This window comes from Ornithorhynchus anatinus, chromosome 8, assembly GCF_004115215.2.
Source record: "Ornithorhynchus anatinus isolate Pmale09 chromosome 8, mOrnAna1.pri.v4, whole genome shotgun sequence".
NCBI lineage: Eukaryota > Metazoa > Chordata > Mammalia > Monotremata > Ornithorhynchidae > Ornithorhynchus > Ornithorhynchus anatinus.
This window is the reverse complement of record NC_041735.1, coordinates 57,352,574-57,378,275: the sequence shown is the minus strand read 5'-3', so window position 1 is coordinate 57,378,275 and position 25,702 is coordinate 57,352,574. Positions and strand designations below refer to the sequence as shown.

Genomic DNA, 25,702 nt, shown 5'->3' with positions numbered 1-25,702 from the left:
GACTTACCCAGAGTCACGCAGCAGACAAAATGGTGACAAAAGCACTGACTCCCAAGTCTGTGCTTTGTGCACTAAGCTGCGCTGCTTCTCAGTTCGTTGTGGGCAGGGATGTCTGCCAACTCGATTGTACTGTGCTTTCCCAAGCGCCCAGTACAGCCTGCATCCAGTCCGCGCTTGATAAATACCATTGATTTAGTCCAACCCTAAAAAAAGAGAGGAATTTCACCAGTGAGATTTAAAAAAAAAAGCTCAACGTCAGTCCCTTGGTATTAGGTAATTCCTTCCCATTGAAGGATTTAGCCAAGTTTTCCCTCTCTTTAACCTGCTACCTTATCTCATCTTCATTTAGCAGTATAGATAAAACAGGTACTGTGTCAAAATAAATTTGCATTCCAAATGGTACATTCCAAGCGCTTAGTATAGTGCTCTGCACACAGTAAATGCTCAGTAAGTGCGATTGAATGAATAAAAAGAAAGTGCTGTACAACAGCTCATATCACCAGCCAGGAGGGAAAGAGAACTGCCCTGCTTTCTTGCTCGCACCCCTATCCCAGCCCTCAGCTTATCCTCAGAGAATCAGTATGGCCTAGTAGATGGAACACGGGCCTGGGAGTCAGAAGGTCATGGGTTCTGATCCCGGCTCCATCATTCCTGTGACCTTGGGCAAGTCTCTTCTTCTCTATGCCTCAGTTACCTCATCTATAAAATGGAGATTAAGACTGTGAGCCCTATGTGGGCCAGGGACTGTGTCCAACTTGATTTGCTTGTATTCACTCCAGGGTTTAGTACAGTGCCTGGCACATAGTAAGCGTCTAATAGATAACATTATTATCATCATTCTCTCCTCCCCATCCTGAAGAGCCAAATTGGGCTGAACCTTTGGAATCAAGTTGAGCCATGAACAAAGCCAAATGTGGATAGGTTCGAATGGTCTCCGGTGCCTCAGCAGACCTCCCCTCTACCCTGCCCTCTCCCCCCTCCTCCCTTTCTGGCCCACGATGGGGAGGCTGTAGAATGAGTGGGAAATGATTTCTTGGAATCAGAAATGCGGTAGAGCTGAATGGAAAGTGTCTCGGGCCTCACTTGCAGGGGATTCTTCCATGCGTCAGTTGGGATTGGGATCGTGGGCAGTTGTCCACTGGGCTTCCGGGCAGCTCCCATCGTACAGCAGTGACCGCAGAAGAGAGGTCTGGCTCACTCCCATTCCAGTCTGCTGGTATTCCCTGTCGGACTTGACCCTGGACCAGTCCCGAGCCCCGTGGCTTGGGGTTGGGCTCTTGTTTCCGACTCACGCACGCATGCCTGACAGCCATTTTGGTCTATCCCAAAGAACTTTGTTGAGGAATAACTCCTAACATCAGAACAAAGTTTATTTCTAACAGCCAGTTGCCCCCCAGTGCAAGTTACCTACTTGGGGCTTCAGCTTCAAATTTTCCACAGTATTTTAAAAAAAAGATGTATAAGTTGCGTGGCCAGTTCAACATCTTTCCTTCCTCAGCTGAGTGGGTTTAGTCGCAGGATTTCATGGCTGTAGGCCCTTCCTCAATCAGTTTGTGATTCTCCTTCTAGGGGTTGCAGACAAAGCCAGTGTTTTCCCCCTCCGACCCAGTGCCGCTTGAGCTTCTGTCAAAGGAGCACAGCAGAGGCTTCCGGGGTTTATGTTTATGTTCACCCCATCAAGGGTTGGGGAAAAGTGAGAAAGGGCCAGAGAAAAAGCCCGTAAGCAAATGAGGGAAAATGAGGGGTTGGGCAAGAGAATGATAATAATTGAGGGGGATTTAAAAGCGAGACGGGAGTGTTTGAGGGGGGTAAGTGCGGAGAACGCACCATTTTGTGGTGATGTCTCTAGTGCCCACATCATAACTTGAAAATACAGTCCCGACACAACTTCTAGATTGTGAGTTCGTTGTGGGTAGAGAATGTGTCTGACGTTATATTGTACTCTCACAAGCACTTAGTACAGTGCTTTGCACACAGTAAGCGGTCACTAAATACGATTAATGATAATAACTTCTGTGACACCATTGTTCATGGTGTCACAGTTTCTTTCATATGTAGCATGGGGACAATGGTCATTCCTGAAAATGTAGGTGATACCTGGAGGCTTTCCTCTCCCCCCAGAGACTCACCTGCCCACCTCTCTCGGTAGGGCAGCAGGGCCGACAGGAGAGCAAGATATTGCTCCCAAGCTAATGAGCTCTCTAGGCACGTAGTATGTTTGACCGCAAACAGTAGGATTGAATTCTCATTTTGCCAGATTCAGTATTCAGCATTGATCATGTTAGACGGAGAACTACTTTCAACTATGAACTCATAGTAGTAGTTATATGTAGTAAGGACTTATGTGCAGAGCAGTGCCTTAAGTACAGGGAGAGTATTCAAGTGGGAATTAGAGGTGGAGTCGGAGAGGAGGACCGGAGACACACATCGGGAGCGACGAAGCCGTAGAGCAGAAGTTCAGACTTCGGGTGATTCAGAGCCCACAGTGCTTCTGAAGCCACAGCAACTGGCTGGAGGTTGTAGGAGGCTTCCTGCTGCTGATGTTTTTCTCTTTCCCTCCAGGCTGGTGGGAAGCAGGAGGGGATGGGCTAATAGTAATAATAATGGAATTTAAGTGCTTACTATGAGCCAAGTGCCGGGGTAGATACAAGATCAGGTTGGACACAGTCCCTGCCGCCCCACATGGGGCTCACAGTCTAAGGGGTCTCCTCGATGGTGCGGAAGGGAGCCGGGGCTGGTCCTCAGGAAGGCGGTATGGCTGGTCCCCAAAGCTTGTGGGGGAGATCGGGCAGGGAGAGAGGTCCTGGCCCACTGAGGAAGGGGGCTGAAGGTAACGCCTGCCAGTGAGCCTGCCGGTACCAGATGTTTCACTTGGCTGCGGGTGGAGAGTGTCCGAAGAGGCACAGCAGTGGTCTCTGTACTCGGCCGGATGCACACGGAGCATGCCGGGTGCACGCAGGAGGGCCGAGCGTTCACTGGGCTGTGGTCCAAGAGAAATCAGACCAAAAAAAAATACGGTGTTAAGTGCTTCCTCTGTGCCACGCGCTGCACTGAGCTCTGCGGTAGATACAAGATAACCGGGTCGGACCCAGTCCACATAGGGCTTACACTCTTAATCCCCATTTTACAGATGAGGTAACTGAGGCCCAGAGAAGAGAAGTGACTTGCCCAAGGTCATACAGCAGACAAGTGGCGGAGCCAGGATTAGAACCCAGGTCGTCTGACTCCCAGGCAGGTGCACTTTCCACGAGGCCATGCTGCTTCTCACTAATTCATTGATTTCAACATATGGCACACAATGTAGCTTTCACATCTCTCCTCATGCTTTCAAGAAGAATTCACTTTGTAGAAGTAAATTGGGACGAACAGTCTATAAAATGTTGCAGAAGGCGTCTTGTATTAAAAATCGTAAACCCACAGATAAATACTAAACCACACTATAATCTCTAGTTCCGTGCTCAACTGTGTAAACATTTTCTGTCATTTTAATTACCCGGAAAGTTATTTTATACAATGAAATTTTCTGCAAAGGCTATGGCCCAGAAAATAGGTGTTAAAATACTTCTTATGTAACAAATTCTGTTATGAAAACTTTTGAAGCAACTTTGCAATGTATTTATATGTTAGGAAGCAAGTGTGTTTTTTGGTATTTTCACCCATAATGTTATAATCAAAGGAACTAATGTGGTTGTTTTTCGTCCTGCTCGTTAGAACAGTATTGCAGAAGAGGAATAATTTAAAGTAATCATGATTTTAAGTACATTTTGTGTGCTCAAATTAGTTTTAAAAAACTGTAAGATTTTTGCAATGATTGATACACGTTTCCTTTACACCTGATATAATTTTTATGGTGTTCTCCTGTGTCAGGCCAAAATGCTGGGTATTTATCTTAAAATATTTGTTTTCAAAGATAGCAAGCTTGAGTCTTTCTGCACCTCTCTTCTCTGTCTGCCTTGCCACTGTGCCTCTCTTTCCCCTCATGTTGAACTTATGCTTGTCCTTATCTTTCCAGTTTTCTTATTTGTGCTTTTAAATCCGTGACCAAGTTGAGAATTCCATAGGAGCAGATGGCAATTTGGCTATTGAAATTTTGAGACTTGCTTATAAAACCATGGTTTTTCATTCATTCATGCAGTGGCCTAACAAAATCCAAATGATCTCTTCCTTCCCAAATTGTTTTTTTTTTAGTTTGGTATTGTTTTTTCACCTTTTTGTTTCCCTCCCGCTTAGCAGCAGCAATGCAGCAAGTGTTGGACAACCTTCCTGAGCTGCCCTCGTCCACGGGAGCAGAAGAAATAGATCTTATTTTCCTCAAGGGAATTATGGAGAATCCCATTGTAAGATCACTTGCTAAGGTATTTTGGTTTGTTTATGGAGGGTAGGTGGGGGGACCTGCAATCTTTGGAAAATGTTTTTTGGTGATGGATTTGTCTGAATAGTGCTGTTTTAGATTAGTTGAATTGGCAAAAGTGGGATCCACATTACAAAATTTAACTTTAAAAAACATCGTTCTTCTAAAACCTGGGTTTCTGTTTCTTATAAGTCTTGTATTCCAGAAAGATCGTGCTTCGTACTTGAAGAAAATGTACTGATGGTGACATTTACCTTTGAGTGCATATGTGTCTGAGAAGGCCAATGTGGCACCCACGCAGTTCTGGCCACATTGTGCACACTCAAAGTCTGCTCTTTGTTGGACTGTCATGTTCGATGTCTGCAGTGTCTGGAAACTGTTTTAGTTTCAGCCTCCTTGTGTCTTCTGCTCAAAAAGAGCCGATTGTTCCTTTCTTGATTGCAGTTTGCCGCGTTGGCCTGTCTTTGGCCTGTGAACCAGTTTTCAACTAGGAGGCAGCTTTGTCTGAGGGGGGTTTTTTTGACTGAATCCTTGAAACATTTCTCCTCCCTCCTTGCTTTCTTTATATGTCTCTCTTACTTTTCTAATACTTATTATAGTGCTGGGCACATGAGCAGTTTTATACATGCCACTGATTGACATTCAACAAATGATGTATTCTTACACTGTTTAGGGAACTATTTGTCTCAATTATTCCATTTTAGAAAATAAGCTTCTCTTCAGTGAGTATTTGGTAAGGCCTAATTCTGTGACTATTGCTTTAACCTAGGAATTATTCAAAGAATAATTATGTAATGAATACTCTTCTTCCAAACTTTAAGAAAATGGAATTTCTAGAATCATAATAATTGTGGGGTTTCTTAAACACTAGATCCCAAGCACTGTATGAAGTGCTGGAGGTAGATACAAGATAATCAGGTTGGATACAGTCCCTGTACCAGCTGGGGCTTAAAATATAAGTAGGAGGGAGAACAGGTATTTTAATCCCCATTTTTCAGTTAAGGGAAGTGAGGCACACAGAGGTTAGGTGAGTGTTGTCCAACGTCAATAGCAGGCAGTTGGCTGGGCTTAGAACCCAGATCCACTGACTTCCAGGCCCGTGCTCTTTCCACGAGGCCACGTTGCTTCTCAAAATGTGGAAACCTTCCTTAGCCTCCGTTGCATCCTGCCTCAGTCAGTAGTATCGATTGAATGCTTTATTTATATTAAATTTGTGTCCCCTCTAGACCGTGAGCTCGTTCTGGGCAGGCAATGTGTTTACTGTTGTACTCTCCTAAGTGTTTAGTACTTTGTACGTAGTAAGCTCTCAATAAATAGAATTGTGAATGAATGAATTTGTGAGAGTACAGTAGATTAGTAAACACATCCCTGTTCTCAAGAAGCTTAGCAGGAGAAACACAGTCTAAAAATAAATCCTAGATAGAAAGAAGTGGTGAAGTATAAAAATATATTCATAAGTGCTATGGGAGGTTGTGAGTTCATTCTTAGATGGTGTGGAAGTGCTGGAAAGGTAGGTGAGGAGATTAGAGTCAAATAGGCAAGGCATCCTGGATGAGATTCCCGAAAGACTTTGAATATGGGGGACAGCAATGGTCTGAAAGATACAAAGGGGAGAGAGTGTTTCAGGCAAGAGGGAGGGTGTGAGCCAGAAGGCAGAGACAGGAGAGAGAAAAATGAGGAATGGTATATAGGTTGGCTTGAGAGGAAGAAGTGGTGAAAGCTGGGATGTAGTAGGAGAGAAGGGGGATAATTAGGAAGAAGAGAGCTGATTGGGTGTCTTAAATCAGAGGTCAGGGGTTTCTGCTTGATGTGGAGGGGAGTGGATAACCACTTAAGGTTTTTGAGAATTAGGGAGATGTGTGCTGAATGACCTTTAGCTGGGAAGGATGGGATGAATCATGGAAATGTTGAGAAGGAAAAACTGACAGGATTTGTCTCCAGCCTGAATATGTAGACTGAAAGAGAGGGAAGTGTCAAGGATAATGTCAAGGTTATGGGATTGAGAAAAGTAGGGAATTGGTGTTGTCAGTTGCGGTGGGGAAGTTAGGTGGAGGGAAGATGAGTTCAGTTTTGGACATGTTAAGCTTGAGGTGGTGGTGGCGGAACATCCTGGTAGAGATGTCCCGGAATCAGGAAGAAATGTGAGATTGCAAAGGAGAGCAGTGGGGACAGGGAAGTAGATTCGGGAGTCACCTGCAGAGAGGTGGTAGTTTAAACTGTGTGCACGGATGAGTTCCCCAAGGGAGTGAGTGTAAATTGAAATGAGAAAGGGACCCAGAACAGAGTTTTGAGGGAGACCCACAGTTATGGAGTAGTAGGTAGAGGATGAGCCAGGGAAAGAGCCCGAGAAGGGTTGACCAAAGAGGTTAGGAGAGGAGGGTGTTCAGGCGAAGGGAGTATGACAGTGTCGAAGGCAGTGGAGATATCGAGGAGGGTCGGGACACAGTAAAGTCCGTTGGATTTGTCATTGGTGACTCTGGGGAGAGTAGTCTCAGTAGAGTGAAGTAAAAAGCATAGGAGGGTATTAGAGGTGTGGAGGCGGCGGCTGGGTCCAATCCCTTTGAGAAGGTTAGCCAGACCTAGAGGAGATGATACGTAGATGAATAGTGCAGCGTCTCCCCTCCCAACTATTGCTTTGGTGTCCACAGGGCCAGGTTGGGCCTGCTCACTCTTTCTCTCTCTCTCTCTCTCCAAAGTCTGGGCAGTGAATTCATCTTGGACTTGCTGTCCTTCATTCCTCTAGTCCAGCCGTCTGTTCTGAACCCCCAGACGGTCATTTCAAGGCCTCGAAGACTGTGTGGCCTGTTTTCCGTTTTGCCTTTTGCCCAGGCCTGTTCTCCATTTTGCCTCTCCACCAAGATCCCAGCAATCCCTTGGCTGATCTGGGGCTACATTTGACCGCTGCCCCATGGTGGGACAGCAGGGCCGGTATGGAAGTTGAATGTGTACGTGCTTGTGTCCAAGCAAGATCTGAAGGCATCGGGCAAAAGTCCAGAGTAGTAAAGGGTATGATTATATATCACTATCAGTCACAGATCTCACTAAAAGGAAGAGGTCCCATAACTGTAGGATTCATGGACTGGCTACTTGATTACTTGCGGCAAGAACTTTGCCCAAAACACCACATAGAGGTGGTCTGAACCAGAAAAAAATGGACAGAAGACAACAAAGGATGCTACAGATAAAAGCCAGAGAGATCGATAGATTATATATAGAGCAAGCCACAAATATGTGGACTTGTTCATTAGATGCTCTTGCAGATGCATATTTCAAAGAAAGTTAAAGGCAGCATCTTCAGTAAATTCAAAATGTGAACCAAAAACTTGTTTGCCGAGCAGAACAGTTGCAAGGAAGTATTTCTTTGCAGAACAAAGGGCAAAAGAATCAGAGCTAGGGATGTTGGGTTTATTCTAAAGAAGGATGCAGTCAAATTGGTAGAGAGATGTGACGTTAATTAATCAGTGATATTTTTTAAGCACTTATTGTGTGCAGAACACCATACTAAGTGCTTGGGAGAGTACAGAATGACAGTTGGTAGATATGTTCCCTGCCCACGAGGACGAGCTCACAGCCTAGAGGACGAACTTCATTTTTCTAGAAGTAATAGTATTTATTACGAATGCAGTGCACAATACGAAGCACTTGGAGTATACTGGAGAATCACAAGATACGATCCCTGTCCACAAGGAGAGCATTAGAGATCTTGTTTATTTTAATACATTTTGCACTCCTTAAAAACCTCCAGTGGTTGCCCAACCACCTCTGCTGCCTTACATCAGCTTTAAGGCACTCAATCAGCTCTCTCCCTCCTATCCTTGCTGAGCTCTACTTCAGCCCACACACTCCTCTCCTTTAACACCAACCTACTCTGTGTACTTTGATCTAATCTATCCTGCCACTGACCCTTTGCCTACTTTTTCCCTCAGGCCTGGAACTCCCTCCCCCTTCATATCTGATAGTCCATCTTTTCAAAACCTCCTAGAATCACATCCCTCCAGGTGGCCCTGATTTCTTTTTTCTAGCCGCACCTCTGCTCAAATATACACCTGGCACTTTGATACTCACCCCAGCCCCTCAGTACTTAGCCCCTATCTGTAATCTATTTAATTTTTGTCTCCCCCTCTAGACTGTTAGCTCTGTGTGGGCAGGATTCACGTCTACCAACTAGTACAGTGCTTTACACACAGTGAGAACTCAAATACCGTTGAGGGACGGACATAGTCCCTGCCCACAAGGAGTTTACAATCTAGAGGTGTTTACAGTCTCGAGCAGATTGAACAATGAACCTGATTGCCTGCTTTTGCTGAGACTAACCATCTATATTTCTAGAGTACAAGAAACCAAAAAGGACAATGGCACAAATGAACGTGGAAAAATTCAGTTGATATAGCCCAGTAGTAGATTAAATATGTCTTGATGGAGTTGAAAATATCTTTTCCAGAAATTTAGCTATATGTCAAAGTATCATATGCACTTGCTCTGATCACCAGATGTCCCAATCAAAAGGAAAATTGGTTACTGCCCAGGAATACTGAATTAAAGAACTGAGAAGTCAAGAAGTGCCAATTTAGCAAATCAGTGTTTTGGGGGAATTGTGCACACTAAAGATTGAATATAGTTCCAGCAGGGGAATAGACAATGATTAATTGTCTTCTTTATCCAAGTAATCTCATCAGCAAAATAAGGAAAGAGTGAAAATATCACCAAGTGAGATTTTGGGATCTGGGAGGATGCAGAATGATGGTGAAAAAAGGTACATGTGAAAGCTGAAAGGAAAAAAAGAGGGAAGTTGCTCAGAAAGACGATCTGAAAAATGATTTTGGAAGAGATCAGAAAGGTGTGCAGCCCCAGAAGTGAGGAAAAGTTGAGAAAGCCGAGAGATAATAAAGCTGATCCACTGAAAGATAAAACAGAGGCAGGATGACAATTTGGTGAATGGACAAATCACATGCACCTGGGTCACACAATTGAGAAATTCTAGGTTAAGAGCATTAAAATATAACCATAGTTAATTTAAAATGGTGATTTAAGATATTGGCTATTACTGCATTAGTTTTATCAGTTGTAGTTATGCGTTTGAAATGAGCATAAGTTTATGATGAGCTTTATTCGCTAATAGAAATGAATGAGGAAGTTAAGTGTTTTGGGGAGAAGCTGTGTATAGTGAAATGCTGAATATGCCCAGGCACTGACCCAACAGTTTAGCATATACATTGAGCAGAAGCACATTCTGTCTGCAAGGGAAAGAACAAAGACAGTAATATTGATGGGAAGATGAAAGGAAAATTTGGAGATTTTCAAAACTACAGTAATTTGTCTCCCAAATGCACAGAGCTTTTACGGGACATTCCTAAATCACATAAAAAGATCTCCAAATTACATACCAGCAAAAAAAAAAAAAACTGTCAGATTCTTCCCAAGATGTTAAGCTGTTTTTTTCCCCCCTGCTGTAATTATTCTGGACTGAATCAACAAGAGATGACATGTAAAAGTTGGAAAGTGATCCTTCACATCTTTTGTGCACGGATGAAATCTTTTTAGGGTGCAGTCATTTCTGCTATAATATGGTTGTTGTGTTGTGTCATGGGGGCAGCTGCATTTAACACTTTCTTTATTTAACATCTTTGTTACTGCTTTTTAATTTGTGAGTACATTTATGGGTGTATTGAAAAGTAAGAACTACATAATTGTGTTGCATTATGAAGTTATTCTTAATTTTTCCTATATTAGTTGATGTTATCTCATTCAGCATGGGATCCTAGGTATTTTGTTCTCATTACATGTGATCACTGTGGGCAGGGAATGTTTCTACCAACTCTTGTATATTGTACTCTCCCAAGCGCTTAGTATAGTGTTCTGCAAACTGTAAGCTCACTCAGTCAATACCATTGATTGATATGCTTCTTGGTAATTCTGTTATGTGGTGGAGTCATGTCACAATTATTTTATTACGACTTGCTGATTGTTCTGAAGCAGCTATTTTCTCGGTTAATATCCTTACTATCTTAGTATCTTCTAGACAGAAAGCTCCTTGTGGGCAGAGAATGTGTCTACCAACTCTGTTTTATTGTACTCTCCCAAACAGTAAGTGATCAATAAATACCACTGATTGATTGGAACTATTTGGACTGCATCTAGAGAAAAATGGTTAGGGAGAAAATGGCTCCCAATTGCCTGCTTTCATTTATTATTATTGATAATGCCAAGCACTGTACTAAGTGCTGGGATAGATGCAAGATAATCAGGTCCCTCCTGGCCCAGAATTTAAGAGGGAGAACAGGTATTGAATCTCCACTTGGCAGATGAGGGAACTAAGGCAAAGAGAAGTTAAAGTGTCTTGCCCAAGGTCACCCAGCAGACAAGTGGCAAAGTGGGATTAGAACCCAGGTCCTCTGACTCCCAGACCCATGCTCTTTCCAATAGGTCAAGCTGGTATTGATCAGAGGATCATTTTTTGTTTTCTGTGTTTATTTGCTTTGTAATATTTTCCTTAAAATGATGTCAAGTGAAATATAGGGCCCAGGTTTTTCCTAAGCAGTCTTGTTTTGGGGAGGAGGAGAATGGTATTGCTCTCCCATTTCCAAGTGAGCTGCAAAAAGGGGAGAAAGTGGACAGGATAAGGGAAGGAGAAATTGGTTGCTGCCGTCCTCATGAGGACATAAGAACTGCCATACTGAATCAGTCTATCCATCTAGCTCAGTATTGTATTCAAAAATAAATCAACAATATTTATTGAGCACCCACTATGTGCAGAGTGTTGTCCTTTAACTTTTGAGAGTGCAATAGAATTGGTACACATAACTCTGCCCTCAAAGAACGTAGTCTAGCACCAAAAGTAGAATCAGTGAACGTTTAGTGGAATGGTGTGATGATTCCCCTTCTTAGCATCCACCCCCATGGTAACAGATATACCATTTAATATCTACAACAATTTCCTTTTAATAATCTATTGCACGGGAATCTATAAAAAGCTTCCACAGTCTTTAACAGCCTCAACTTCTTTCTCCCTCTCCCTCCCTCCCTCTCTCTCTCTCCCTCTCTCTCCCTCTCTCTCCCTCTCTCCCCGTCTCTCTCCCCCTCTCTCCCTCTCTCCCCGTCTCTCTCCCTCTCTCCCTCTCCCACCCTCTTTCCCTCTCCCCCCCTCTTTCCCTCTCCCTCTCTCTTCCCTTCTCCTTCTTCTAAATATTGGTATTTTATATTTATAGACCCTCTTGTAATAATGAATCCCATTTATTTTCCACCTGCTGGATGAATTATTAATAATAACTACTACTATATAGGTACCTCACATATCTGCTGAGCACTGTACTAGGTGCTGGGGTAGATACAGTATGATCAGATCAGACACAATCCCTGCCAGGGGGAGGGAGGACAGGTATATTTCATCCCCATTTTACAGAGGAAACAGGTATGGAGTAGATAAATGATGGTCTCAGGAGTCAGGACCGCATTATTTTTAATCCTGGCTCCACCAGTTGCCTGCGGTGTGACCTTGGACAAGTCATTTAATTTTCTGCCTAATTTTCCTCGACTGTAAAATGGAAATGAAATACCTCTTCTCCTCATTTGGACTGTGAGCGTGGGTCCCTGTTGGACAGGGACTGTGTCCCATCTGCTTTTATTTGGCTTAGCCCAGTCCTTAATCCAGTGTTTGGCACTAACTATTATTATTATTATTATTCTAGATATTCTTTAAAAAGAGCTTCACTCTATTGGTAACTATTCCACAGTTTAACCATAAATTATGTAGCTTGGGGTATGAAATTTTTGCCCTTTTTTGTGTTTACGGAGTGTTTTTTTTTAAAAAAATATCTGCCCAGGAATATAAGGAGCTGAATTATTTTCCTTTATTATTCTTGCAAAATCTGAATCAATTTTTTATAGCAAGCTTAAGTTTAGTCTCTGAATCAAACATCAAAGATAATAATGGCTTTTACAATTCTTTATGAAAGATTCAACCAAGAAGGAAAATTAATCATGGATCTAAATGAATAAAATAGTGTTGCTATTGCCTGTATTATGAATTTACATCTGTTTTAGGCTCATGAGAGACTGGAAGATTCTAAATTGGAAGCAGTCAGTGACAACAACCTGGAACTAGTGAATGAAATTCTAGAAGATATCAGTCCTTTGGTAAATGTGGATGAAAGTGTCGCGGAATTGGTCGGAATACTCAAAGAGCCTCATTTTCAGGTATCTTTTTTACACCAGACTAGTGTCTGTAACTACATTTCATGTTTTTTTTTTTAAAAAAAAATTGTGTTTGTTGAAACCACAAATAATGTATTGCAAATGAATTGGCTTTTTTAGTCAAAGTTTTTATGCCAGCTGATGTAAATGAAACACCCTTGAGGACTTTATTTTTGTCTCTGCTCAAAATAATCCCCTTGAGTTGAGGTTTATTCCCAAAGGGAGCTTTTACAAAATTAAGAGTAGATAAAAATAAGAATTACTGTGGAAAATAGTTAACCCACACACCTTGAGGTACATTCAGACTGCGTTATTAAGAACTTCCCAGGACTCATGTTAAATTGCCACATTAAAAAGGAAACCACTTAATAATGCAGTTACTTTCAAAAGCATCATGCCACTAAGACTCTAGGTGAGAATTTGTTCTACTACAGTATATGGGAGTTATGTTTTTGCAGAACCTTGCTTTGAGGAAAATGAATGTGATACTTTGTGTGTCTTGGCTCTCAGTTGCATATGCCCGGATGGCCCCTCTGACATTGCATCATGTTCTGTCTTGACAGATACACATTGAAAGAACATTCCTAAGTTCTCCAGCAAAGTTAGGTCTGAAAGGTGGAGTGGAAAGATGCATTATAGAAAAATAGACAGTCCATTTGGTGATACGGTGGTCTTGTCATCAAATAATATGAAATTGTCCGGCAGTGTGCTAGACTAATAAACTTTCAGTTGTGAAATATGAATCCTTTGATTCTTTACAAAGAAACCTAATGGCGGCAATGTTTTTTTCCCTCTTGACAGTCCCTCCTGGAGGCCCATGACATTGTGGCATCAAAATGTTATGATTCTCCTCCTTCCAGCCCAGAAATGAATAATTCTTCAGTGAACAACCAAATAGTTCCAGTAGATGCCATTCGCATTCTTGGTATTCACAAAAGAGCTGGAGAGCCATTGGTGAGTAGGTTAATAAAAATTAGTTGTATTCATCTTAACTCTGAACTGACAAGAAAATATTTGAGATGCATTGGGAATCGAACGGTTTGACCTCCCCGCCTTTCTTTCTGTTATGTTGGTGTGAAAATAAACTCTTTCCCAAACCTCAGACTCCTTTCCCAAGTTTCCTCTTCCTATGGGAAGTAGGAGTTATAGTTAAGCTGAAGTAGACGCCGATAGAAATGTGCCGAGAGTGGCAGAAATTCGAGAAATGGATGGTCTGCTCTGCATTTGCCACGGTCCATAGCAGGATAAATATATGTATAGTAGAGATTACTGGATGTTTGCCATCAGCATCACAATAGGTCTCTGAAGCTCCTGGTTTCTTACCCCTGCTCCACCTGAAGTTATGTGACTTGGGAACTGCGGAATGAATTGATGGTTCAGCTGTTTCCCCGTATTCAATATGTCTGTGTAACTTCTGAGTTTCTCAAGATTCCTCTTTGTAAAACAGGGATAATAGTACCTGTCTCGGCTTTTCCAACGTTGCTGTGAGACTAAAATGAGATTTGATGTCAAAGTGCTGTTACTATTAGTAACACTAATAATAATCATACTTGTATTGTGAAGCACTTACTGTTTTCCAAGCACTGTGCCAAGGGCAAGATACAGATCAGTCACAGTCCCTGTCCCATGTGAAGCTCACCTTCTAAAAGGTGGGGGTCGGGGAGACAGGTATTTAATCATTTTACAGTTGGGGAGAATGAGGCACAGAGAAGCTAAGTGACTTGCCCAAAGACACACAGCAGGCAAGTGGTGGAGTTGGAAGCTCTTTCCACTAGACCATGCTGCTTCCCCAATTCAAATTATTATTCAATTGATGGTAGTATCCCGGCACAGATTTACAAATATAAATTGCATACAGAAGTATCTACTGATTGCACTTACATCTTTTTGAAATGATTTTTGGCTTCTATGTTATTTGGGTAAATCCTGTCCCACCTACTCCCATTAAGCGGGAAACATTTTGCGGGAGAAACCAAATCTTGTTATATATTTTGTGTTTTCCTCATACAACCAAGTCCATTGCTTTGTAGCAAATGGAAATTCAGTAAAAATGATTTAAAAGATACCCCAACTCCCTGGCTCCTTGCCTCTTTGTCTCCCCAAAGTCCTCCCGTCCCAGTGGTTCCTATGCCCGGGATTCTGTCGCATCGTGTATAAGCTTACTACTGCCAGCACCTGCTAAGAATTTTCCCCAAGTTGGTATTTTTGTTGTTGTTTTTTCTAGTAAGCTCAGCTTCCTTAGCCATCCACCTTCTTTCCCAGATAGAACACACCAAAATTAATCAGGAAAGTCTCTCTCCCACCTTGTGTCTTAGTTATAGCCCCCAAGGTGTGGGGAAACAGTCAGGACTTTGCTGTAATCTGAGCTGAGGGGGGGATAAATCTGCTCGGAAGGATTTTCTGCAGGGGCTAGAGTAGGTTGCCGCTGCTTCTTATTTTTGTCTACTCTAAGATGTTGCTTCTTTATAGAAAAGTCCTGTGCAGTCCTGTGCAGATTTGAATCGGTCTTGTAGAACCAAACCCCAAATGGCTTCATGAGTTGATGACCTGAGAAGCAGCATGGACTAGTGGAAAGAACACAGTCCTGGGAAGTCAGAGGACCTGAGTTCTAATCCTGATTCTGCCACTTGTCTGACGGGGGACCTTTGGACAAGTCACTTAACCTCTCTGTTCCTTGGGGCCCTCATCTACAAAATGGGGCCTCAGTACCTGTTCTCTCTCTTACTTGCATTGTGAGCCCCACGTGGGACCCGATTATCTTCTATCTACACTGGCACGTTGTAAGCACTTACAAGACTCTAAGCCCTTGATTAGACTGTAAGCCCGTCATTGGGCAGGGATTGTCTCTATCTGTTGCCGAATTGTACATTCCAAGCGCTTAGTACAGTGCTGTGCACATAGTAAGCACTCAATAAATACTATTGAATGAATGAAATACGACGATGACCATTATTACGATCATCGTTATTATTATCGGTGTCTCCCAGACTAGATCCTATTTACCGAGGGAAAGGAAGGGTCTGAAATGGAGCCTTAAAATATGTTCAGGTTGGAAAGCCCTTCTCTTTGAATGATCCTCTCCTGCTGAGCTGAACTCCTTCCTTGGTGACAGTGGCAGAGTTGCAGGCTTTTACCAGAAGTTGGGGACTGGTTCTGGGGACTCCCCGTTCTGCAAAAGAGTAGAGAGGAGAGTAGACCAAAAGTAGGATGGAGAACAGCAAATGAAAGGGACCGAAGTTACTTTAAACTACCAGATCTGCTGCTAGCAAGGTTTAAACAATTTGCCATCGTAAATCATTCCTGAAATTTCCAGTGCCTTTTGGGCTTGGGTTAAGCTTAACATGTAGCCTAATTCAAGGACTAATTCTCTAACTATAATAAGAATGATAACAATGATAATTATAATAATAACAATGGTACTTAATAGCTTATTATGTGCCAAGCATTGTACGAAGTGCTGGGGTAGATATGTTAATCAGGTTGGACACAGACTCTGTCCCCCCTGGGGCTCACACTCTTCATCCCCATTTTACAGATGGGATAACTGAGGCCCAGAGAAGTTAAGTGAGTTGCCCAAGGTCACACCGCAGATACGTGGTGAAGCTGGGAGTAGAAACCTGCTCCTTCTGACTCCCAGGCCCGTGCTCTACTTAGGAGGTCTTGGGCCTCTTCGTAGAATAAGACAAGGATGGGCATAGTCCATTCCAGTGCTCTGTCTTGTTAATGAAGATACATCTGAACATTATCATCAATTAACTTTAAACGGCGTGACTGCCACGGTTAATGTTACATAATGCACCAATGATGTAGTTCCATGTTTCCTTTAGGGTGTTACATTTAGGGTGGAAAATAACGATCTGGTAATTGCCCGCATTCTTCATGGAGGAATGATAGATCGGCAAGGTCTTCTGCACGTGGGAGATATCATTAAGGAAGTCAATGGCCATGAAGTTGGAAATAATCCAAAGGAATTACAGGAACTCCTGAAAAATATTAGTGGCAGTGTCACACTGAAAATTCTCCCAAGCTATAGAGATACCATTACCCCTCAACAGGTGAGTAATTTCACTCATTAAATCTTCTGGTAGACCACCGGTGGCTAGACTTACATAAAATGAATTGTAAAGCGAAACTTTGAAGGAATTTCCCCGGGTGGGTTTTGGGGTTGGTTGGTTTTTTATTTTTTTGGAACGGTCAAGTAGCAAAAATTTTGTGAGGTATTTTGGAGGTACTTTAAGGTAGCTAGAAAGACATTGCTCTAATGAGCTTCTACCCGTTTTTGTTGATCCTCTCCCTCTTTCCCCAGTTCCTGCCACACTCCCAACCGCCCCGTACCCTCACCGTAAACTATGTCATCACTTCATGGTTCTTTTCTGATACACGCCTTTTCTTTTCCAACGGAAAGAAAACCTATTCAGCGGATCCCATTCATCTGTGCCCAGAGCTGCCAGTCCTACATAAGCTCCTTGGAGATAAGCCTAATCCCATAGCTGCTTTACCAGCTATTGGCAGCAGGCTATTTTGAGAACCAGAAAACTCAGGATTTGGGCCAGGCCCGACAAGCCTGGGGCCAGGAAAGTATTTTAGATTTTGATGTAAAAAACATTCACTTTCTTAAAGGTGACCCCCCTGCCCTGACCCGCCCAGGCTGGGTGTGCCTCTAGAATACGCCATCTGAGGAACGGGAAGGTCCCTTCACTTTCCAGTTAGTTCCTGCCCTAAAGGGTTGGGCAACCTAGAAACCTCTCCTTTTCCTAGCTCTCTGAAATTCAAACTCAGCCCAGCGCCCCAGGCTAGTGACTTCAGGGTGGCCATTTGTCTAGTCTGTCTATTCGAGAGAAACCTGAAGGAAAGGGACAGGATGGGCGTTTTCTTTCTCAATAATAACCTTCAGACCTTTCCAAATATTTGTCCCAGGCATCTAATGAAGGAAAAGGAGGGAGAGTAGTAATAATTCTTTGCAGGCCGTGTATCTGTAGTGTATCCAGATTGCTCTCAAAGAAAAGCACACCAGATTGATAGCCTGCCTCCTAATTACTTCTCTGGAAAAAAAAAAAATTCTACATTTTTGAACAGTTGCATCTGTGACTGCGTCATATAACAAAGATGCCTAAACAACTTTGAGAAGTGCATTAGAAAGTCACCCAGATACTTAAATTAGATTTTGTAACTTGCAAGCAAACTTTTTTTTTTTACCTTAGCAATGCCCTAAATAGGGAAGCAGAGCAGTACAAATACCCCTCAAAAAGTTCCCTCAATCTCACTACCCTAGACTCCTTTTTAAAAGTCAGAGCCTTGGGATGCATGTTTAACCTACCTAAGAATAAGTCCCAGTTATTATTATTAATAATAATAATAATAATAATGTTGGTATTTGTTAAGCACTTACTATGTGCCAAGCACTGTTCTAAGCACTGGGGTAGATACAAGGTCATCAGGTTGTCCCACGTCCCCATTTTACAGATGAGGTACTGAGGCCCAGAGAAGTTAAGTGACTTGCCCATGGTCACACGGCTCACGAGCGGTGGAGCCGGGATTAGAACCTATGACCTCTGACTCCCAAGCCTGGGCTCTTTCCACTAAGCCATGCTGCTTCTCTAAGTTGTTTGATCTTTTTCTACTCTGCCGTAAAGAAAGACACCACATGCCCAAATTAATGTGTATGGGTGGTGGGTGCCTTTTGATTCTGGGCCCGTGTTTATCCATCGAATGCTGCTTTCTCGGGAGGGAGGATTCGTAGAGCAGAGCTGGAGTTCTACAGCCCCAGCCCACTTGCCCCCGTCTTCTCTTCTGCCCCTTCCCACACTCCTCTGGCCCCTTGCTACCACTGTGGGCTATTTTTAGGCCCCGTGACCCCCGCTTGCAGTTGGACAGGCAATTGACTGGTGGAGTGAGCAATAGCATGGGCCAGGAGTTGTGCTTTGTTCTAATTGGTAATCCTGGTCTCTTTATATAATTGGAAAATATATATTTTTAGAGTTGCATCAGTATGGAGAGGCCTCCAGCACAAGTATATCAGGTATGATGTTCATCCAGGTCCCCCCCTGGTACTTTGTTTCTGTGTTCCTACCCCCAAGTGTAATAGATTAAAAGAGTACCGCATTGCGACATTTAACCGACTCATTAATTTTTAAAAGTGTAAACACTTTGAAGATTTTTATACTGGGAAAATATATTTGAGCTTACTGTTATTTTTAGTGGCTTTTCAATTTACCACATTAATATTTTACATTTAATAGCATAATCCATTTTGTGCTGGCAAATTTAGCATTGTTTTTGATTTATTTTTTAGCATAATCTTTAGAGGGATTTTTATGAGTTACCAAATTAATTGTCATCTGAAAATATTCATGTCTTTTGGGAATTTTCAGCTCATATTTTTTCAGGGTTAGAAATAGGGAGCAATAATTACCATTTATAACTGATACTAACACTGATATCGATTATGTCTTGTCTTGTTAAAATTAATCAAAACTAAATAATGCCAATAGAACTGGGATGAAGTAAGCAAAAGGGGTTTTGGCAGGCCTTCAAGAAAGAAGCCGGTTGAATTTGTAGGTAGTTTACACATACATTATTAAAACTTTTTCAAACTTAATTTCGCCCCAATTATCTGGATCTTTCAGGCATATGGGAGCTTTCTGTCTAAACGAGGCTATGGCTTTTCATCTTAGATGAGACTAAAATGTGTTTCTTTTAGCCAAGAATTATCCAGATGCCACTCAACCAGTTGTTGGGTTAGCACAGGTCAAGTGAAGTGGAGGACTGAGCAATCATGTGATCAGTTTACTCTCTGTAGAAAAACCCAACCAAAACAATCTACTCTGTGGTATGAATTATCCTGTGGGGTACTTACTCAGTGCAGTTTTACTAGATAACAGTAAATGTCATTAGTACCTTGACCTGGACTCTTGGCCATCAAAATCAATTCAGGGAAAAAAATAAATTGAAATGAAATTGTGGATATAAAAATTCTAATCAGGTAAAAATGTTGGTTTGAGTAGTTACTGTCACAATTGGTAGAGGCCATTTGCAAAATAGAAATGATTTTAAAGAGCAAATTATGTCTCAGACCAATACTCATTGAGTCTTATTTTCTTTGAACCCAGTAATATCATTTAAACTAGCTTCTAATGTCCTGATGAATTTCATTACTGTTTCTCTTAAATGTGGTTTGGTATTACATTTTTGGATTTTCAGTGTGAAAATAATCAATGGTTGAATCATTCAACCAGGAAATTTAGTACTCCCTTTAGGTTTCATAATTGCAAAGGACTTTTTCACAAATGACCTGAATCAATGGTGCTTTTGCTGCCGTCCTTACACAGGCAAACTGACAATGTCTTAATAGGACATAACCCTTTGATTTAAACCAGTAAAAATCTGTGGGTAGGAAAATTACAATTATTTTTTGTAATGGCATTTAAGCGCTACTATGTGCCAGGCGCTGTACTAATTACCAAAAAATTATTTTTCTGAAGATGGGAACCATTCATCTCTCAAAACCTTCAATGTCCTCATGTTTCTCTTGTATATTAGTAGAAGATTCAGCAGCATGACATAATGGATAGAGCGCAGGCCTGGGAATCAGAAGGGCATGGGTTCTAATCCCGGCTCTGCCACTTGTCTGTTGTGTGACTTTGGGCAAGTCACTTCCCTTCTCAGTGCCTGTCATCTCATCTGTGAAATGGGGATTGAGACTGGGAGCCCATGTGGGACAGGGGTGTTCCAACTGATTTGCTTGTATCAACCTAGTGCTCAGTACAGTCCCTGGCACACAGTAAACGCTTAACAATTACCGCAATTATTATTATTATTTTAACCAACCAGTCAGTTATATTTATTGAGTACTTACTGTGTGCAGAGCACTGTACTAAGAACTTGGGAGAGCAAAATATAATAATAAACAGAGCCCACAATGAGCTTACGGTCTGGAGATTTAATTTGAAGTAATGTCTGGCAGGGGAGGGGAAGGAGAGAGCCACAGGCCTTGTAAATCATAAGGTCAACTCTCTCCATCTCCGGAGGCTCTATGTTTAAAATCACCGTCAAGTTTATGTATTGGTGTGCAGAAGTGATCGGCATAGAAAACGGAAATTGGGGGCATCGGTTGGGAATCACGCAAGAAATAGGGAGAAAATGGGGAAGGATGGTAGAGATAGGGGTCGCCAAGACACTTCTTATGGCTTACTTGGTTTCAGAAGCTATTCCTTTGACAGAGCTTTGGGGTTGTAGCCTCCTTTCAGGCTCTGTGCTACTCCATCAGCCAAAGTGCTCTTTAAATCTTCTCCAAACAACTGCATTGTATTTGCTGATGGCAAACTGGTAACCATTAGCGAAGCTTTATGTGTGCATATCCTGCTAAATTACTAACCGCCCTGTTAATACCTACTAAATAATTGGATTAAAATTTTCAGAGTACGATGGCACTGATTGGTACAACTGGAGCGTTTTCCACTTTGCTGTGTCTTTTAGGTATTTGTGAAGTGTCATTTCGATTATAATCCGTACAATGATAACCTGATACCCTGCAAAGAGGCAGGATTGACATTTTCTAAAGGAGAAATTCTTCAGATTGTAAACCGGGAAGACTCCAATTGGTGGCAGGTATGTGTAATTCTCGAAATTGCATTAGAATTCATTAACGCCGGTGTTTTTCATTTTGTATCAAGTCCCATAAGGTGTTTCGGAGAGAACGTTTATTCATTCTACTTCCTTCCATCCTGCCAGTGATGTGCGGGGCAGATGATTAGGAACAAGGTTCTAGAAGCAGCTGCTCTCACAGCAAACCAAAGATCTGGCAGGTATCCTGAGCTGGCTGTGAGGCTCTCATGACTCAGGGCCCGTCCATTCCTTGCACTAAGAGCTGTCATGGTAATATTTATTTTCTCATGGTATTTGTTGAGCAAGTACAGCTAGGCTTTACTAAGCGCTGGGGTTGATAAAAGCTTAATTGGATTGGACATAGTCCCTATCCCACAGAGGGGCCACAGTTTTAATCTCCATTTTACACATGAAATAACTGAGGCACGAAGAAGTAAAGTGAGTTGCCCCAGGTCACATAGCAGACAAGCAGAGGAGCCGGGTTTAGAACCCAGGTCCTTCTGATTCCCAGCCCTGTGTTCTGACCACTACGTCACACTGCTTCCCTTGCCCTTTGACTCCCTCAGCGTGTAATGTGTCATGTCTTCTTTGTGTTTGGCATCTTTCCAAGAGTCAGTTTTACCTAAATTTCTGCCAGGCAGGGCCAGGGAGAAGAGAACCAGCAGGACAACTGCCTTGGCACCCCAACGCACCCACATTGCTTCCTTTATACCCAACCTGTTCTTGCTCTCACTCTGCACTTCTCAGATAGAGTGGAAGGAACTCTAACCTAGCCTCAGGGCTTCCTTGGGGTTTCCTGTCCAACCAGTAGTGATGTGGCAGTTCTCCTAAAGATCTCTGAAGGGTTTGGACACCAGCCCTTTAAAATGCTGCTTCTTCTCCAGGCTCTGAAGTACCCCCAGCCTACTTTGGGGGAAGTGGAGAGGGAGATGATTTCAAGGGGCTGGTAGAAAGAGCACATGAATGGGAGCCAGGAGTCCTGAGCTCTAGTCCCAGCTCTGCTATGGCTCGCTGGGTGACCTGGTCAACGTCTCTATGACTCGGTTTCCTCATCTGTAAAATAGGACCTATTGTCCCTCTCCGTTAAACTGAGAGCCCCATGTAAGACAGGGACAGGATCCGATTATCTCGTGCCTCCCCGCTAGTGCTCGGCCCATAGTACGTGCTCAACCAATACCTTACAACCCATTTAGAAACCTCCTGTGAATGTCTACTGTCTGATGGGTCAGGCGTGCTGTGGAAACAGAGCTCTGTGGCTCCCGTCTCGGGGCTCCGATGCCATTCTAGGGCTTTGGCAGCAGCTGTCCCTCCCTCATGCCTCCCCTCTTTCCCAGAAAGGACCCCGCAGGTGGAAAATATGGGGGAAGCAACGGGGTGAGCCCTCAAGGTAGGTCTGAGGAAGCCAAGGTCCAAAATGCCACCCAGCGGGCTTTAAGATGGACGGAAAAGAGAAGTTAATGAAAGGTTGTAGACAACGATCTTGGTCAGGTTGTAGCACGGTGCCGCGTCGGAGGAGGCCCGGTAAGGAATCGGGTTTCAGAGGAAAGCCGTGGCGGTTTAAGTTTGAGGGACGGCATGAAACTTTTTTCTTATCTTTCTGTGATTGACCAAATTCCTCATTGAAAATGTCGAGATGTTTTATCGAGGCCCGACAGTGAAAGTTGAGAGAGCTTTTCATTAACAGCTGTTGCCATTAAATGCCCCAAAGCGGTGATTGGATGCCTTAACTGGTGGTGACGTGAAAATCCCCTTTCAAAAGCACTTGTATTTTTGACAGACTGCTGTTTGTCCTGATTATTGGCAGAGAGCCTCAAGCCTCTGTCTCTGAGTTTTAAAAGTATTTTAATTTGATTGCAGGCTAGCCATGTGAAAGAGGGAGGAAGCGCTGGTCTCATTCCAAGCCAGTTCCTGGAAGAGAAGAGAAAGGCATTTGTTAGAAGAGACTGGGACAATTCAGGTGAAGTGTTCTGTCAGTACGGTGCAAGTAATACTTTGGGATCATCAAGCTTTGCTTTTTCCACCAACACACACAAGAAAACCCAAAAACCCGGAGTTCTTCTACCCAGTCCCCATTTTCGGCTTGTTTTTCCATTTGCGGTTACAAGATCCCTTTCTGCCACCTGCTGGTCAATTGGAAAATCGTGTTATTGCTGTTTAATTACTATCTGTCAAAATTTACTTAAATCTGATTATCTGAATTTTTTTTTTTTTTTTTACCTAAGACAGTCTTTACTGTGAGGTGTGTGCGTTTAAGATATTAGAGAAGAATCCAGTAAGTCACCTTTAAGAATACTTAAAATGATAATGGCCTAACTGTTTAAATATGTTCCTGCTCTTCTTCAGGGCCCTTTTGTGGGACTATAAGCAGCAAAAAAAAGAAAAAGATGATGTACCTCACAACCCGAAATGCAGGTATTTTAGATTTTAATATGTTAACAGTCTAAGTGAAAATTTCATCAGTATTTAATAATAACGATAATAATGTTGGCATATGTTAAGCGCTTACTATGTACAAAGCACTGTTTTAAGCGCTGGGAAGGATACAAGGTGATCAGGTTGTCCCACGTCGGGCTCACAGTCTTAATCCCCATTTTACAGATGAGGTAACTGAGGCACAGAGAAGTTAAGTGACTTGCCCAAAGTCACACAGCTAACAAGTGGCGGAGCCAGGATTTGAACTCATGATCTCTGACTCCCTAGCTCGTGCTCTTTCCACTGAGCCACGCCGCTTCTTAATACAAGATAATCAGGTTGTCCCACGTGGGGCTCACAGTCTTAATCCCCATTTTACGGATGAGGTTACTGAGGCACAGAGAAGTTAAGTGACTTGCCCAAAGTCACACAGCTAACAAGTGGTGGAGCCAGGATTTGAACTCATGATCTCTGACTCCCTAGCTCGTGCTCTTTCCACTGAGCCACGCCGCTTCTTAATACAAGATAATCAGGTTGTCCCACGTGGGGCTCACAGTCTTAATCCCCATTTTACAGATGAGGTTACTGAGGCACAGAGAAGTTAAGTGACTTGCCCAAAGTCACACAGCTGATAAGTGCCAGAGCCGGGATTAGAACCCACAACCTCTGACTCCCAAGTCCGTGCTCTTTCCACTAAGCCACACTGCTTCTCCATTGAACTTCTATAGCATGCAGATCAGTGAATTAGGTGTTCAGTAGCGTGTTCAGAGAAGCAAAAGACAGGGTCCCTCCTACCCTGGAAGAGTTTCAAATCTAATGAATGGTAGCTCATCCACAATCCAATATTAGCCTGGTACTATTAGTTGAATGAAAGATCCTGAAGTAGTCATTCCCAAGTACTTGGTACAGTGCTTTGCAAACAGTAAGTGTTCCATAAATACGACTGAATGAATTTGCTTGCAGATTTCTCTTTGAATTTATTGTTCACATGTAGCAATAAGCAACAGAGTAATAATTTGAAATTAACTATGTCTAGAAAAGCAATATGGCCTAGAAGACAGAGCAGGCGCCTGGGAGTCAGGAGCAAGCTGGGTTCTAATCCCAGCTCCAGTACTTGGGCAAGTCACTTCACTTCCCTGTGCCTCAGTTTCCTCGTCTGTAAAATGATGATTAAGTACCCGCTTTCCCTTCCCCTTAGACGGCAATACTCATATAGGACAGAGATTGTGTCCAGTTGCCCTATGTTGTTTCTACCTCAGCCATTTAGTTCAGTGCTTGGCACATAATAAACACTTAACAAATACAATTGTTATTCTTGTTGTGTTAAGGAGTCAAGGAAAATCTTTGGAGAAAAATAATTAAAGGAAGATACACACATGAAAAGTTTTTGGGACTTATTTCAGTTTCCTGTAAAGAATCCTCTTTCCAGGCTGTTCACATTATTGTTTTAAAAATTTAAGCAGTAAGAAGGAATGTCACTGAACTTTATATCTGTTTAATAAACACTGGACAAGAAAGCAACAAACTCCAACAGTTATTTCTGTAGTGTACTATAAATGGATAAAAATGAACGGATTTTGACATTTTTCCATTTTCATTTTCTAGAATTTGACCGCCATGAAATCCAGATATATGAGGAGGTGGCCAAAATGCCTCCCTTTCAGCGAAAAACATTAGTTTTGATAGGGGCCCAGGGTGTGGGTCGAAGAAGCTTGAAAAACAGATTCATAGTATTGAATCCCACTAGGTTTGGAACTACGGTGCCATGTAAGTTATTAGTGCTTCTGCTGCTGTGGGTGTTCAAGAATGAAAGTGGAGAATTTTAAAAACAACAAAAAAGGAATTGTACTGACTCAACCCATGTTTATACATCTACAGCTTCTCTGCTCCTGTGTCCCCAGTGCCCAACTGATCTGACCTAGGGTAGTGTGAGTGAAAAGTTAGAGAATTTAGAAGATGGAAGGGTTTTGATAGTTATGGACAAATGTCCACGGTGATTTATTTTAAGGAAAAGTTAGGAGTGCCAGAAGGTGTAACTTTTGCCCTGGGAGTAGATATCGGGAGAATAACTATCACACTCTTCCTGCAAACTGTCTTTTGATGATGATGATGTTATTTGCTAAGCCCTTACTGTGTGTCAAGAAC

At 42.6% G+C, this 25,702-nt stretch overlaps 1 protein-coding gene across 3 annotated transcripts in view; it reads left to right on the top strand.

Moving 5' to 3' along the window:
* Nucleotides 1-25,702, top strand: part of PALS2 (protein associated with LIN7 2, MAGUK family member) — a 71,975-nt gene that overhangs the window by 38,150 nt on the left and 8,123 nt on the right. The window contains exons 2-10 of one of the 3 annotated variants that reach the window (XM_029070339.2): nt 4,231-4,337; nt 12,392-12,544; nt 13,343-13,495; nt 16,369-16,596; nt 18,519-18,560; nt 21,017-21,148; nt 23,003-23,102; nt 23,489-23,557; nt 25,163-25,324. In XM_029070339.2, the coding sequence (XP_028926172.1) occupies nt 4,239-4,337; nt 12,392-12,544; nt 13,343-13,495; nt 16,369-16,596; nt 18,519-18,560; nt 21,017-21,148; nt 23,003-23,102; nt 23,489-23,557; nt 25,163-25,324 (1,138 nt within the window). In that variant the 5' untranslated portion in view covers nt 4,231-4,238. Of the gene's footprint in view, nt 1-4,230; nt 4,356-12,391; nt 12,545-13,342; nt 13,496-16,368; nt 16,597-18,518; nt 18,561-21,016; nt 21,149-23,002; nt 23,103-23,488; nt 23,558-25,162; nt 25,325-25,702 lie in introns of all 3 variants that reach the window. The other 2 variants (XM_029070336.2, XM_029070340.2) reach the window with 2 other exon arrangements.